Genomic DNA, 15,691 nt, shown 5'->3' with positions numbered 1-15,691 from the left:
GGTATTCTCCTATGTTATCTTCTAGGAGTTTTGTAGTTCTGTGTTTTCTGTTTAGACCATGATCCATTTTTAGTTAATTTTTGTGAAGGGTGTAAGGTCTGTGTCTAGACTCTTTTTTTTTTAATGTGGATGTCTAGTTGTTCTAGCACCATTTCTTGAAAAGACTATCTTTTGCTCCATTGTATTGCCTTTGCTCCTTTGTCAAAGAACAGTTGACTATATTTATGTGGGTCTATTTCTAGCTCTCTGTTCTCTTCCATTGATCTATATGTCTCTTCTTTCACCAGTACAACTCTGTCTTCATTATGTTAGTTTATATTAAGTCCTGAAGTCGGGTAGTATCATTCCTCCAAATTTGTTCTTCTTCAGTATTGTATTAGCTATTCTGGGTCTTTTGTCTCTCCACATAAACAGTTTGTCCATATCCATAAAATAACCTGCTGGGATTTAGATTGGGATTGAATCTGTAGATTAAGTTGAGAAAAACTAATAACTTGACAATATTGAGCCCTCCTGTCCATGAACATGGAATATATCTCCATTTATTTAGTCCTTTGATTTCATTCATCAGAGTTTTGTAGTTTTCCTCATGTAGATCTTATACATATTTTGCTAGATTTTTTCCTCATGTAGATCTTATATATATTTTGCTAGACTTATACCTAAGTAACTCATTTTGGGGACACTAATATAAATGGTATTATGTGACTATTAGTTTTTCTAAGCATTTTTAAAACCACTTAAAAATTATTAGCAGAAAAAAAAATTATTAGCAGAATATTATGAAGCATCAAATTTATCTAGCACTCATGTAATTTATAATGTGGTTTGAGAGTATTTTTAGTACCAACCCTTAAGTGCTATTAGATGAAATCATGAAGAATAATTAGAAAAGATTCTAATAACTTCTGCCTCCCCTACCCCAGTACACATGCACACACACACAAAAGAAAAAAAACCCTACCACTTTGACATGTCATTAATTCTTAAGAGAAAACTAGGTTTCATGTGCCTGACATCATAATATGAAATGATATGGGCTATAAACATTTTTTAATAAATGCTTTCAAATTTTAAGTTCTTAGATACTTAAAACAATAGCTTGAAGGGGGTTTAAAGATAAATGTATTGAATATATTATAGATTTTATAGATTAAAATCTTCAGATTCAGAGATAGAGTCAAATAGCTAATTAATAGAACTGGGTCTAGAAACTAGTGGACTTATCTTCTATGGGACTGTACTCTTAGAATATACAAATTTTTATTCAGAAGTTTACCATGTAAATTGAAATTACAAATAGAGGAGAGGATCAGGAGACGATGGTAAGACATACACTTCTAAATAGTTTCAAAGTATTATCATTTCTTGATATGTAGTTATTTTGAAACAGGATATAGTCATTACTATTATAGTATTTCTTTTCCTATGGTGATAGGAATGTTCTCTACCCTTGGCTATATTAAACTATTTAAACAGAATATCCATTGTTTTCATTTTAACACACTCATAAATAAACTGGAATCAAGTATAAACCAACCAAAAAGGACCAGGAAAACATTTTATTTTCTTCTTCTCTTGGCTAACCAATTTCTACTCTTTAGGGAAGAACTTTAAAAATAGAACAGTGCCTATCTTTCCTGCTCCTGGCCACAGTCACCTTCTAAGAATAGAAGCTGGGTGTGTGACTCCCAGCTGCCTAACTGAAAAGGAATCTTTAGCCTGCTTCTTTGTCCTTCCTTCTGAGTAGGCTGAGTTCTGATCGCCTGCCCTCTTATTTCTTCCACCTCTCTCCTTTATATTTCTGAGTGCTGGGGTCCGAAAAAGTTGATTTTCACTGTAACTTCAAGAGCCGGATTCTCTCCCGCTTATAAGGTCCGTGTTGTCTGTCTCATCTTGCTCTTCCGCTCACTCTGCATCTCCCCTCTCTGAGGACAACACCTGATCACAGTCCAGCTTTGCTCTGTCTCAAGCCAATGAAGCCAGCTGCTAATCCAGTTCTCTCACCATCGATAGTAATAAGAATATTATAATAATAGCAGCTGCTTATATTTGCTGAGTGCTTCCATTAGTCTATGCTTTATATATGCATTATCTCATTTACTCCAGCAATCTTATGGGGTAGATAATATTATGCCCAAACCATTCAACTAGTAAATAATGATTCAAACCCAGGCAGCCTCTGCTATTAAATATTACTTACTATAAAATGGGTATAGTATGAAAAAAAACCTATGTGGTAAGGGTGGCTATAGACCTTGTTATAGTCTCTCTGCAACTAGATAACTTGGTGGTTATATTAGCAGTTAGCTACCTGGGAAATGTGTTTGTACACCAAATCAGTGCTGTGTTGTTTCTTTTTTAAGGACCCTTTTTTGGAAAGGAAAACATAAGCTTCATTAAACTTTCCCTTTGGTCTTCACAAAGAAGACTATCTGAGCAATTTATTAAACATCAGTATATACCAGACATTTCACCTTAGGTGTTTTCACTTATTTCTCTTTAATTCTTTTTATGTAATAAGAAAACTGTGGATAAAAGAGATAAAAGCCACACAGCTAGTAACAAAATGGAGTTGGAATTTATACTAGTCAGTTTCCAAGTGATAACATCCTATGTCTAACTAGTTCAGGGAAAAGGTAGTATTTATCGAATGTATACTGGGGTATGACATGAGCCACAGGAAGGGCAGGGTTATAGGTGGTCCTCAAAGATAATTGCTAACAGGGACGTTGAGATTGCTGGGGTTTTTTATCTCTGTTCTGCCATTTGGCTTCAGTCTTTCCTGTTGCAGACCAGAAGAATGCCAACAGTCCCCAGGCTTCATAGTTTAGAGTTGAGACCATTCCAGGGATTCTGACCAACTTAATTGGGGTCAGTTTCCCATCCCTGAATTAATATTTTAAGGAGAGTGAGGAGGGTCACTTAGGAGGCATGGCTACTGAGGTTCCAACCCTGCGTATTTGGGCTGTTCTTAGAAAATGGTGGTTCACTGTGAACTGGGAAGTACCATCTCAGTTGGTATGTAATGCCCTATTGAAATGTAGGTCTCTTATTCCCAATCTCCTGTTCTTTTTCACTACCTCCACTATATAATGTGCCATTGAGGAGATTTACAATGTATTAATAGTTGGGGAAACAGGACTTAGAAACAAGGAAGTATATGAAAGGCATTAAATCAATAAGAGAGAGAAGATCTGTTCTGAAGTAGTTATCACTTTAGTTTGGGGTATTCATGAAAGTTTTCATGAAGAAGAGGCACTTGATATGGACTCTGAAAGATAAGCTTATCTTAGAAATAAATATTTTCCAAGTAGAGCAATCAGCACAACAGAAAATGAGAATAAATGAAGCACATTAACTGACACTGAGGAAACCAACCTAGAAGAATGCCCAGGATTCAAATCCTGATCCTTCTGACACCAAAACCCATGTTTCTGTTGCTTTTAACACCACAAGGCATATTGAACAAGTACTAAATGAAATAATCTGGGAGGCTGGAAGCAGATCAGTTTAGCAACCCCTATAGAAGTACATATGGAAAATTAAAGGGCCTAACGTGGTAGCATTGAGAAAGAATGATATAACTGTGGGCAAAAGTATAATAAAAATATAAAGACTATGAAAAACAAGCAGGTTAGAACCAGACAGTTTAGAGGAATGTTTAGTGTCATTGATCTAGGAAAAGATAATCAATTTTGCAGGAATTTGATTTGTTCTAAACGGATTAAAGTGATAGAAACCAATCTCAGTTGAAATATCCAGTTATGGAAAACTGGGAAAGAAGTCAGAACTAGAGATTTGGGAACATGGTGTGAAACCTGGTGAGCTTTCCAAAGGAATATGTGTGCAAAAAAAAAGTGAGTGGTGGACGGAAACTTAGGAACACCCACACAGCTAGTGTGAAATGGAAGAGGAATTTTGGTTTTACTTTCTGTGTTGCTTGCCATCATTTTTTGTTTTGTGTTCTGTGTTGTCTCTCTAAATAGAGTATGCATACCTTCATGATAGTAGTCAAGCTGTCCTTAGATTTAATAGCTGTATGTGCTGGGTTCAAAGTACATTCTCAGTATATCACTTTTTTTTTTAAACATTTTCATCAATTATTTTAATACGTTTTAGATTATGATGTTTTATGTAACTTTTATGACACTTTTCAAGGAATTCTAATTTGCTAAAATGTGATATCCAAATGTAACAATTATATCTTATGATTTCCTTTGCCTCAAAACCCACTGCTCCTACCTTGTTCATCTAATAACCTTGGCCACATTTTAGAAAAGAATCTACCTGTGAAGTACTTTAAATGGTCCATAGCTTGTCTGTTTAAAATACTACATCTTCATGGAAGAGTAGATGATATAAAACATAAAATTTCAGAATCAGTACCATAATATACTTACACTTTTAATCTGTAGTACTTTTGGTATCTTAATAGATTGAAAAGTATGAACCATTTCTTCTTTGCAGAAATTCTACAACATTGATTTCTAAATTTGCAAGTGGGTATTAATTAAAGGTCAAAGTTAAATTTTTTAAGCAATATCATTAATATTGGTATACTGAGATTAGAATTTGTTTTGATCAAGTACTAGAGATGCCTTAGGTTTGTTGGCATATAATTAGAATGCATTACATACAGCAAATTGCAATTTCTAATCTCACCTTTTCTCCTAGCTTCTATTAGTCCCAAATAGGTAGCGGAAGTAGCTTGGAAGTTAACCTAATGTCCATTTACACCCACTTTGTATACATCCCAGCCAGGGCACTACAGAATCAGGGAAAGACAGCTAATGTCTGTATTTGAATAAACTGTATTTTTGATATTTCTCTTTTTTTCTCATTTACAGGGAGTTGATTTTCATATGGAGTAAACTTCAGCTAAAGTCTAATCCTTCAAAACAAGTTTTTGTAGATCAATGCTACCAGCTTTTAAGAACAGCAACTAATGTGAGAGTCATATTTCCTTTCATGAAAATCATTAAAGATGAGGTAAATAGTATATATTTATCCCTTCATTTTAAATTAAATTTAAATGACAGTTCACTGAAACTTGAATCTCTTGTGGTAAAATTTATTTGATCATGTAATTGAAGAAAAGGAGGATTTTAAGGCCACATTCTCCATATATTATATCCTCCCCTCCCCACCACCTCAAACTCCCAACATGGTACAAAGAGTATGCATAAATGAAAATAACTGAAAAAAGAGAAAAAAAATTTAGTGTTACATAAAGTTTAGTATGGGAACAACTGCTTCCATATGAAGCTATTATCTCTTTTCTTAAAATTAAATAAGCCTGGCACTTTTAACATTATTCTAAATCCTGTATGTAGAATCTTAACTAATTTGCAAATGAACTTTGTGTAACTTATAGGTAATACCTGTTCACTATCATAGAGAAATACAGTTCATAGTTTTACGTTTGGTGTTTAGGTAAAAAGGAATAATGAATTCTGAGACATTTTTGAAACCTAAGGACAAATTTTTAAAGTGTTTACTTAAAATAATAGTAAAAACCCATTACCTGTTTTTAAAAATAGTTCTGAAGCAAGTTTTTCATGGGCCACTGGCAAGTGAGTACAATTCTACATATGATTCTTACATAGACATGAAAGTAGATCCTACAGATCTTTTTACTTTTTCTCCTCAAGTATTAACAGAACTTTGAATACAAAGATAGGAAAGATAAAGCTACCTTACATTTTAGGTAGCTCCATTTAACTGAATCTTTATGTGGGTTACTTTTAAATATATAAGGAGGCATCCATTAAGTAATATATTTTAATTTTTTTACATATTTATGCATTTATTACATTCATTATCACATCACTCATTAGATGTATGACCATGTAGTGATCATATTCCCGTGATAAAAAGCATTATATCAGAGGGTTTTGTTTTGTTTTATTTCCTATTTATTTTGCTAACTGCATTAATAGCTTCATTATTAAGGAGTGAAATGTCATTTAAATGCATTGTCAAAGTTAACCTCTCTCCCCACCAAAAAAAAAACAGGGAAAAAAACAAACTATGCTATAGAATACTTCTTAATATTTGAAGTACATCAGAATTACCTGTAAAACTTTTTAAAAAATATTTATCTATCTCTGTTTTTTTAACATATGATTCTCATTTGTACCAAAAATCGAGAGACTTTGTTATAGAAAATTTACAATATAGGTGAAGTTCAGCCAGTTATCATAGAGCTTTCTCGTTTTCACATGTGTGGTCAACCTAAGAATACATGATAAGAGGAAAAATTCAAAGATGACATAAATATTTAAAATGTGCTTAATTTCGTATACACTCTATTAAAAACATTTTTATCTGATGGAATAGATCATTCCCATGCCTCAGTGCTAAGAGGCACAGGCAATGCTGTGTGAGTTCAGAAGGAGACATTGCAGATAGCATATCTGAAAAGCCTTCACAGAGGAAGATGCTTTCAGCTGGGTTTTAAATGATAGAGAAGGATTATACTAATATTTGTAGAGGATTTTGTAGTTTACAGAGCCCCTTCTCCTCATTCTATTATTTGGTTCTCACAACTGTCCAGTGGCATTAATAGGGTGGCACAGAAACGGGGACGTGTGTGGATGACGAAACTAATCGAAGAGTTTAGTTTCTGTGGGGTTGGGGGTGGGGTTGCTATAGACCCTAAAGGGACTGAATTCTACTCTAAAAATTGAAATGTCAGTCCATAAATATCCTGGAATTGTTAAAGGCTTTCAGGTAAGAAAGTAGCCTGTTCCCTTTTGTGATGATCCTGAAATTTTTAAACCTCAGCAACTGTGAGTACATTATAATTTCATGAGGAAAGAGAGGATGTAGATAGAAGATTGGACAAAGAGAATGAATTGTTTTGAAGCAGTGGATTTGAATTTGCTATATCTGGAAAATTTAGGTAGGTTTTATAACTGACAATTATAGAAATGAGAAATTTGAATTCAGAAAAGGATTCCAAGCTGGAAATGGTGGATTTATAGGAGGAGACTAAATCAGTGGAATATATCTGATCTCATTCATTCTGCAAACATTTATTCAAAGGTCATTGTATGCCAACTCCTATGTTAACCTCAGAAGGATACAAAAAATGAGATACTGTCCCTGTGATTTAGGAATTCCAAGTCAAGAAGTAGGGGAGGGGCATAGACAATTATAAAACAATATTACATGCTTTTTAGAAATAAGTATAAATTATTTTCAGTGGAAAGAATAGCGAATGTTTTTAACTCTACCCCAGGGCAGGGGCCAGAATGAATCAGAAAAACTTTCAAGGCAGAACTGATTCTCAAAGAATGAATAGGAGATGGGTAGGAATTTACCAGCGAGGTAAAGTGATATGCAGAGTTAAGGTCTGCTTCTGGAATTGTAAGTAAGGGTTACATAGCACGTAAGGAACTAAGAGGACATGAGGCTGGCAAGGTAGTGTTCCTCCCTGTCATCTGTAATATACCATATGCAGGCAGTATGATACACAGACACAACTGTTAAAGACATATTATTATTTTATCTCTTTCTATTCAAACAAGCATTTAGATCATTCTAGAGGCATTATTTATAACTTGAATTAAGGTGGATAGACAACAAATTCCCAACTAAAAGCTGATGCAGTTATCTTTGAGTCATCAGTAAAAGTTTCAAAGCTTGAATACTTTTCAGATAACTTCCAGTAGGTTCATTATTCTGATACCTTATTAGATTTGGAAGGTTTGTAATCGCCTTCTTCATGTGGATTATACTTCTCCCCTTATTTGGATAAATAATGTTACTTAATAAGTACAATAATATTATTTAGTGCAGCTTTGTGAAAGAGTTTCCATAAGCAGTTCTTTTTTTTTTACTTTAGTATTTTTTTGACATCAAAAATTGATAACTATGTTTTTAAATACATATAATTTAACCCTTCTGCCACAGAACGTAAGATTGGTACCTTAAAACAGGGGCCTAGATATGTAAGAAACTTGAATCACCATAAGTTCATGAAGCATTTTATATTTTAAGAACCATAAGGTTATGAAGCATTTTGTATTATGGTCAGTAGGGCTTGTCAGACTTGAAAACTAAATAAATTGGAAGCTAAAACACTATCTTTTCCAGGTTATTCTCAAGTTAAAAAAGATTTATTTGTATATTAAAAAGTAGTTAAACATGGCTACCCATTGAAGAAAATTGCACATTTAGAATACTGTGTTTATTTAGCTTTCATTTCAGAGTTGTAGTGGGTTGGCCAGAAAGTTTGTTCGAGTTTTTCCGTAAGATGTTACGGAACTTTTTGGCCAACCCAATATTTTAAAAAGATAAACTAGTAAGTGTTAATAATTTTTTTTAAAAAAGTAGCAGTAATATTTTTCTTTTTACAGGTTGAAGAAGAAGGCTTACAAATTTGTGTTGAAATATGTGGTTGTGCTCTACAGCTAGACCTTCATGATGATCCCAAAACTAAATGTCTAATTTATAAAACAATTGCACATTTTTTGCCAAATGATTTGGAGATTCTCAGGATTTGTGCACTCTCAATATTTTTTCTTGAGCGCTCCTTGGAAGCTTATCATACTGTTGAAGAGCTTTACAAACGTCCAGATGAAGAATATAATGAAGGCACAAGTAGTGTTCAAAATCGTGTTCGTTTTGAATTACTTCCAATTTTGAAAAAGGGATTGTTTTTTGATCCTGAATTCTGGAACTTCATAATGATTAAGAAAAACTGTGTAGCATTACTGAGTGATAAATCAGCAGTTAGATTTCTAAATGAAAGTACACTGGAAAATTCTACAGGTAATGTAAAAAAGGCAGTGGAACAGCAAGGTTTAGATGAAGGACTTGACTCTCTTACAGATCAGAGCACTGGAGAGCTTGATCCTGATGATATATCTGGAGTGCAACCAAAAGGTCATATTAATGCAAAGAAAAACCTCACAGCTCTTAATGCTTCCAAAGTAGATCACAATGTCCCAAGGCATCGGTGTATGTTATGTAACAAGGAATTTCTAGGTGGTCACATTGTGAGGCATGCCCAGGCTCATCAGAAAAAGGGCAGTTTTTCATGTGTGATATGTGGTAGAAAATTTAGAAACAGAGGACTTATGCAGAAGCATTTAAAGAATCATGTTAAGAAAATACAGAGACAGCAACTTGCTGCAGCTCAACAGGAGGATCAGGAAAATCCTGCTTTGGAAGAAATAAATTGTTCTGATACTTTCATTTCATTTGAAAATGGGAAGTCTGATAACAAGGATTTGGAAGTAGAGACTATTACCGGTTCCAGTGATGGAAACAAAGATGTCATCCCTTCACATGTGGGTGAATTCATTGAAATTCCCGGAAGTGTATCGGAAGATGTTATTGAAAATATTACTGAAAATGGCAATCCTGATACTTCTTTAAATAATGTCTCAGGGCCATTACCTGTATGTGTGGATGACTATGAGGAGGAAGAAGACGAAGAAGGTGATTATGAAGAAGATGATTACGACCTGAATCAGGAAACTTCAGTACTTCATAAAATCAATGGAACCGTGTGCCATCCAAAAGACATATATGCGACAGATCAAGAAGGAAACTTTAAGTGCCCTGCTCTTGGCTGTGTCAGGATATTTAAAAGAATTGGATTTCTAAATAAGCATGCAAGGACTGTACATCCAACTGATTTAAATGTGCGGCAAACAGTAATGAAGTGGAGCAAAGGAAAATGCAAATTTTGTCAAAGGCAATTTGAAGATTCTCAACATTTTATAGATCACCTTAATAGACACAGCTATCCAAATGTGTACTTTTGTTTGCATTTTAATTGCAATGAGTCATTTAAGCTGCCAGTCCAACTTGCTCAGCACACAAAAAGTCACAGGATATTTCAAGCTCAGTGTAGTTTTCCAGAATGCCATGAGCTTTTTGAAGATCTTCCTCTGCTATATGAACATGAAGCTCAGCACTATTTAAGTAAAACACCAGAATCATCTGCACAACCAAGTGAAGCAATTCTTTGGGATGTTCTTACAGACTCAAAATCTAATCATCAGGAAAAAGACTCATCTAGTAATGAGAAACAAACTGTTAGTCTACCAGTTTCTACTAGCAAATCAAGGAAAGATCCTACAGAACCAAAGACATGTATAGAAAGTATGGAAAAGAAAACAGACCATTTAGTTCAGAATGGAAATGAACATTCTGATCACACTGTTTCTGATATAAGCTTGACAGACCAAAAGATGCCTGACATAGAGCCAAATTCTGAAAATAATTGTAGTATTAGTGATTTAGTCAATGGACACAGTGGAATAGAGCAAACACCTTTAGTTTCCTCAGATCCTGCTTTGAAAATTGATACAAATAGAATCAGGACAGAAAACGGTTCCATTTTACCTAGTGTTGTACCACAAGAACACAGTACCCTGCCAGTACCTCAGGCACCTTCCAAACCAAATCAGACGAGTGAACATACTTCATATGGCTTAATTTTAACAAAGCCATATGTCAGACCATTGCCTCCCAGTTACCTTGATGAACGGTACCTTAGTATGCCAAAACGCAGAAAATTTCTGACTGATAGGGTAGATGCCTGTTCTGATCAAGATAACGTTTGTAAAAAATCAGTGAAAAGATTAAGATGTGGCAAATGCCTGACCACCTACTGTAATGCAGAAGCACTTGAGGCTCACCTTGCACAAAAGAAATGTCAGACACTCTTTGGATTTGATTCAGATGATGAAAGTAAGTCTTCTATCTTCTCAGCAGGTATATCTGTAGAAATAGAAAATGCCATAGATCTTTGTAAGGTTAAAAAAATTAACATTTATATAACACAGGTAATAAAGCACTACCCCATACATTATTTCCTTTAATCCATACAACCACCATGAGATGCTATCACTATTCCTGTTTTATAGATCAAGCAACTGACATTCACAAGTAATTTGCATAGGCATACACCTGTGAACTTGTGGAAGCCAGAACTTGAACAGTTTTTTTATACTTTTGGATCATACTCTTTAACTGTATCTGAGGCTTTTCTTCATTCCAAGTTTTATGTAATAAGAGATCTAAAAACAAAGTAATTATGATGGAAATGTTTTTCATCTGCATGCCAGAAATGTAAACCAAGTTGAGCCTCTATTACAAAAACAAAAATAAGAAAGAACCAGAAAATAATTGAAAAATAAAACTGAGCAAAAGAAGAGCTTGCCTTTCTACTAATATTAATATTCTTTAAATGAGTAAGGGTATAAATAAACAGGAAATCTAACTTAGAATACTAGATGAACATCTATAAATATGAATTAACAGACGTGTTCTGTTTTACAGGTGCCTGATAAAAATGTTTCAGAACGATCTGTCGATCAAGCAGTAGTGTGCAAAAAGCACTACAAGAAAATGCATCATCAGTTTGCTATTTCCCTGATGGCCTTAATTTTAGAGCGGTCTTGGATTACTAAAGATAAAGACAAAGCACATTTTCTAGAATGAACTCACAGAGGAGATGTGCTGGTTTAGACTCCAAAAGGGTTATTACAAAACTCCCAAAGTACCAGTTATCCAGAAAAACCACATTTTTTTTAAGAAGTCGATGATGATTAATAGCAGCATGTTCAGTTTCGCTTATGTGAGAAACATATGCAGGCAACTAGTCAAAAAGAATAACCAGCTATGGCCTTACAGAAAGGGAAAAACCCGTTATAAAAAATGGAGGGGGGGGATGGTTTACAATAAACAACTTAAAAGTATTCCACAAATAGGGTTTGTTTTCTTGTCATGCCTAATCAGATTAGGTCCTCCTTTCTGGTCAAACATGCTTTAAGGAACCATTTCTGTTTGGTTTATTATTACTTAGAAACTGATTGATAAGATGAAAGTAAAACGATTTATCACCATCCTAGCTATAAAAGATTGTACCTTGTTTCCAGATGATTGATTAGGTCAAAGTTCAATGAATGACATGCCAGCATTTAAAATTAACAAACAAAAGAAGACAAAACAACAGTGCTTTGCTAATAAGCTCTTGACAGAACCTTCCACTTTCCATTTTTATAATACCAATGAGTTATATTTAAAAGGCAGCAGCGTCAATAGAAAACATATTATCAGTAACTCTGGGAAGAGATGGGAGGATCTAAGACCATTAAAGGCTATCTTAGTTGAAAGAAAACACTGAATTGCAAATTCTTCAATGTGAATAATGGTATAAGCACACTGGGATATTTCTGTTTGTATATAGAGTAGTGTTAGGACATTGCTTGATGATTCATAGTAAGGTCCTTTAGACATTAATGTGAGTTATCTAAGTACAGTCCTATAAAAATAACTGACTATAAAAAAAAAAGTATGCAGCTAAGAATCCGGTCAAGAATTCATTGGTTTTATTCAATTAGAGTTAATTCTAAAATAAGCCATATTACTCATGCTTTCTTATTTATTTCTGATGAATTTGGTCTGAATAGTAATTTTTATATATAAGAAGAAATATTTACACAAAAATTTGCACAGCAAGAACACAGTAAGATATATTGATGCATTTATTTTCTTTGATGACCAGTAATTTTCCTAAGGAAGATTTTTAACTTAACAACAGTCAATAAATCGTTAAAACAAAAAGGTTTTTTAAAATACCCTCTCAGATGTGTTCCACTTGTATAGTCTTTAAAAGAGGAAGCTTAAAGACTTCCTTTTACCTAACAGTGTGTTAATCTATAGCAGGGGTAAAATGAACAAAAATGCAAAGGCAAATTCTTCAAAAACAGAGCTGTTAATGTACCAATGTCAACCAGATATTCCAGTTATTCCAACTGATACATTCTTGTTCAAAGTATATAATCTCGTCAGACCCTACTATTATAAATTTCTGGATATTAAAGCTTCTTGAATGAAATTACTAAGGAAGTGTGACTTTTCTTCCAGGGTAGCATCCAGGCTTTATTAAATTAGGATTTCCAGGTCATGATAAATCAGATATCTAAAAAACGACCCAATTTTATTAGTTTATTTATCATAGGCATTCACTACTATGCAATTGATAGTCATAAGTCCATATCAATCAAATCAGGTTTTTGTTTTGTTATGTAGCCTACATTAGGCTGTGGAATTTACATTTAAATAACATAAGTAAACAACTCGATAAGGTTTTTAAATCCTTTAAGGTCAACTAAAGAAAAAAATGTTTTCCATACTTCCTGATACTAAAAATATAATACTTGAGTTCTATTTCAGTTCAGTCTAAAATACATCATGTAATAAAAAGTATTTGGAAACTAGTTCATATGGACAATGAAGTTATTTTGAAATATTTCTGCTTTGTACATTTTCCAGATGTTTAAAATCACAGCTTAACATTTTATCACATTTTTAACTTTTATTTTTTATAAGTTGTAACTATTGACATAAATCCATGTCTGCAAATTATTTTCATTCATTTTGCAGTTCATACCAATATGTTTTAAACATATTCCACTTGTTATTTTTTTGTCTTTGAGGTTTTATTTCTACTTTTGTGTTGGTAAGGGAAAACTTTCTGAAAGACTGAGATCAAATTGGTTTATACATAACTAGATCAAGGAATGTTTTATAAAATTCTATTTGACCACATTGTTCTAACCTCTTTATATACTTATCAAATAATTGCTATTGAAAGAATGTGTACATTTTCTTATGTATGCCTTATAAAACATAAACTTACATCATTTTGCTTTTACGGGGTGCATAAACTTCCAACAGTTCCAATGTGGGATTCAGAAGACAAGGAAGCTTTCTTCTTATTCCTCAAATTCTTCTCTTTTTCTTTTCTACTCCTTCTATTTTAAGGATGTGTTTATCTTACATGGACCAAGTTTCAATCCTTCATTTTCAAATAAAAATTTCCTTTGAAACATTAAATATTAACTTTCTGCTATGTTTCAGTAAGGTCAAAAAAATAGCAAATCTGAATTTTTGCTGCTCAGATATTATGGAGAAGATAGATAGAAAAGGAGAACCTTCGTGGACAGGGGCACTGGTACTTTGGGCTTCAGCCATATTTTTTTTTTTTATAAACCACCAATTATATAATGAAAACATAACATTGAACTTGTGATTCTTTTCAAATCACACTTGAAGGTTCAGCTATACTCCTTTCATGTTTGGTTCAAACTGTAGTATGGGTGAAAAACCTAAAAGGGATGGTAGTGTTTATTTTTTAATTTATTTGGTACTGTAAAACACCATTTCAGAATGACTAAATGCTGCATATGCATTTTGGAATTGTTAATATGTGAAAGATATTACAGATTCAGCAAGAAAGGAAATTTGTGCTTCCTTGTTGAACATTAAATTATTTTACTTTGCATTTTATAAGAGTACAAATTAAAACTGAGCCATTGAACTGCAATAAATCAACAATAGTGTCATTTCAAGAAATTTTTTTGTACTGTACATAGATTTGTTCAATAAAACATTGTCCTTGTTGGTAATGAAGTGTTCAGTTTTATGTAGCACATTACTTCAAAAGGAATTAGGCTTAAGGTATATGTTAAATAAGAAATTTCTATTATGTTTCATAAGAGAATGAGGTATTTCAGTTAATATTACTATATTCAGATTATTGAGTGATTTTAAAGAACATAGAAAACTCAAAGTCTACACAAAATAGATATTTTTAGACATTGTTTAAACTAATGTCTATATGCAGGAATTAAAAGTTGATAGAACACTGGTTACTAAAGTCATTTCAGGTAAGTGGTTTCAGTGTGAAATAGTACCCTCTGGAAACTTAGTAGGTGGAAAACAAATACCAGAACTCTCCAAGACAGTGGATGGACTGATCTGCACTGGTAATTCTTCAGAGATGAAGAGCCTCTGGTGGAACTTAAAGACTGTGAAGTCGCTTTGAAATAAGATGTAAATTATGAAAATTACTTCCTACAAAAGTATTTCAATGGGAAAACGTTCAAGCCAATTAGTAATCTGTATCTAAAAGTGGGGTCCTTGGGCATGAGGGCTCCTCTCGGCTCACTAACAAAGGAAAACCTACACTTTTTGCTATAACTTGCAGCTTGGGGCTGAAGTAGAGAGAAACTCTTTGATGCGATGAGAGCACTGCAAATGAAAGAACAGATATTGTGTTAATTACGGTGATTTGCACATATTACAAATGTTATGCTTTGAAAAACTATGAGAAAGTTACTGAAACATTCTAGAGCTGAGATCTAGAATTTCTTCATCTATGATTTATGGTCATATGATCTTAGACTATTAAATAAATGTATTGAGGTATTTAGATAAAGTTATTGGGGTTATCTAGACTTTCCATTTTTTCTGAAATTTGAGAAATGCTGGGAAGCAATCAAATATTAAATACACTTCTAAGATAAACAAATTAGATTGCTTTCATAGCATAAGATCCATACTAATTTCAAGAATCAACTGATAAGGCCAGAAGTTTGGGCTGTATATCAATATTTAAAATGGAGGCGATCTAATATTACATGGAATAACAACTAAAGGGAGAGAGGTTCATGCCTTATTTATGGGTGCTGCAGCTGGAGAAGAAATTACTGTGTACCAGGTTACTTTATATGTGTTACCTCATTGTTAAAACAACCCAAAGGTAGATATGAAAAATGCTTTTTAGACACCAAGGCTCAGAAAGGTTAAATAACTTGACTAGTCACACAGCTAATAAACGGAGAGGTGGAACTGAAAAGTCGGATGTTTCCTCCTAAAA

The 15,691-nt window shown here is 33.4% G+C and overlaps 1 protein-coding gene across 3 annotated transcripts in view; it reads left to right on the top strand.

The window, feature by feature from the left end:
* Window positions 1–14,456, top strand: part of ZNF654 (zinc finger protein 654) — a 94,103-nt gene extending 79,647 nt beyond the window's left edge. For 2 of the 3 annotated variants that reach the window (XM_057545101.1, XM_057545102.1), the window contains 3 exons: window positions 4,851–4,992; window positions 8,367–10,713; window positions 11,305–14,456. In XM_057545101.1, coding sequence (XP_057401084.1) covers window positions 4,851–4,992; window positions 8,367–10,713; window positions 11,305–11,312 — 2,497 coding nt within the window. In that variant the 3' untranslated portion in view covers window positions 11,313–14,456. The remainder of the gene's footprint in view (window positions 1–4,850; window positions 4,993–8,366; window positions 10,714–11,304) is intronic. The other variant, XM_028164675.2, reaches the window with a different exon arrangement.
* Window positions 14,457–15,691: the final 1,235 nt, after the last annotated feature.

Source organism: Balaenoptera acutorostrata, chromosome 4 (genome assembly GCF_949987535.1).
Source record: "Balaenoptera acutorostrata chromosome 4, mBalAcu1.1, whole genome shotgun sequence".
In the NCBI taxonomy this organism is placed as follows: domain Eukaryota; kingdom Metazoa; phylum Chordata; class Mammalia; order Artiodactyla; family Balaenopteridae; genus Balaenoptera; species Balaenoptera acutorostrata.
The sequence above is the reverse complement of the archived record's forward strand: the minus strand, read 5'-3'. Positions and strand labels throughout refer to the sequence as shown.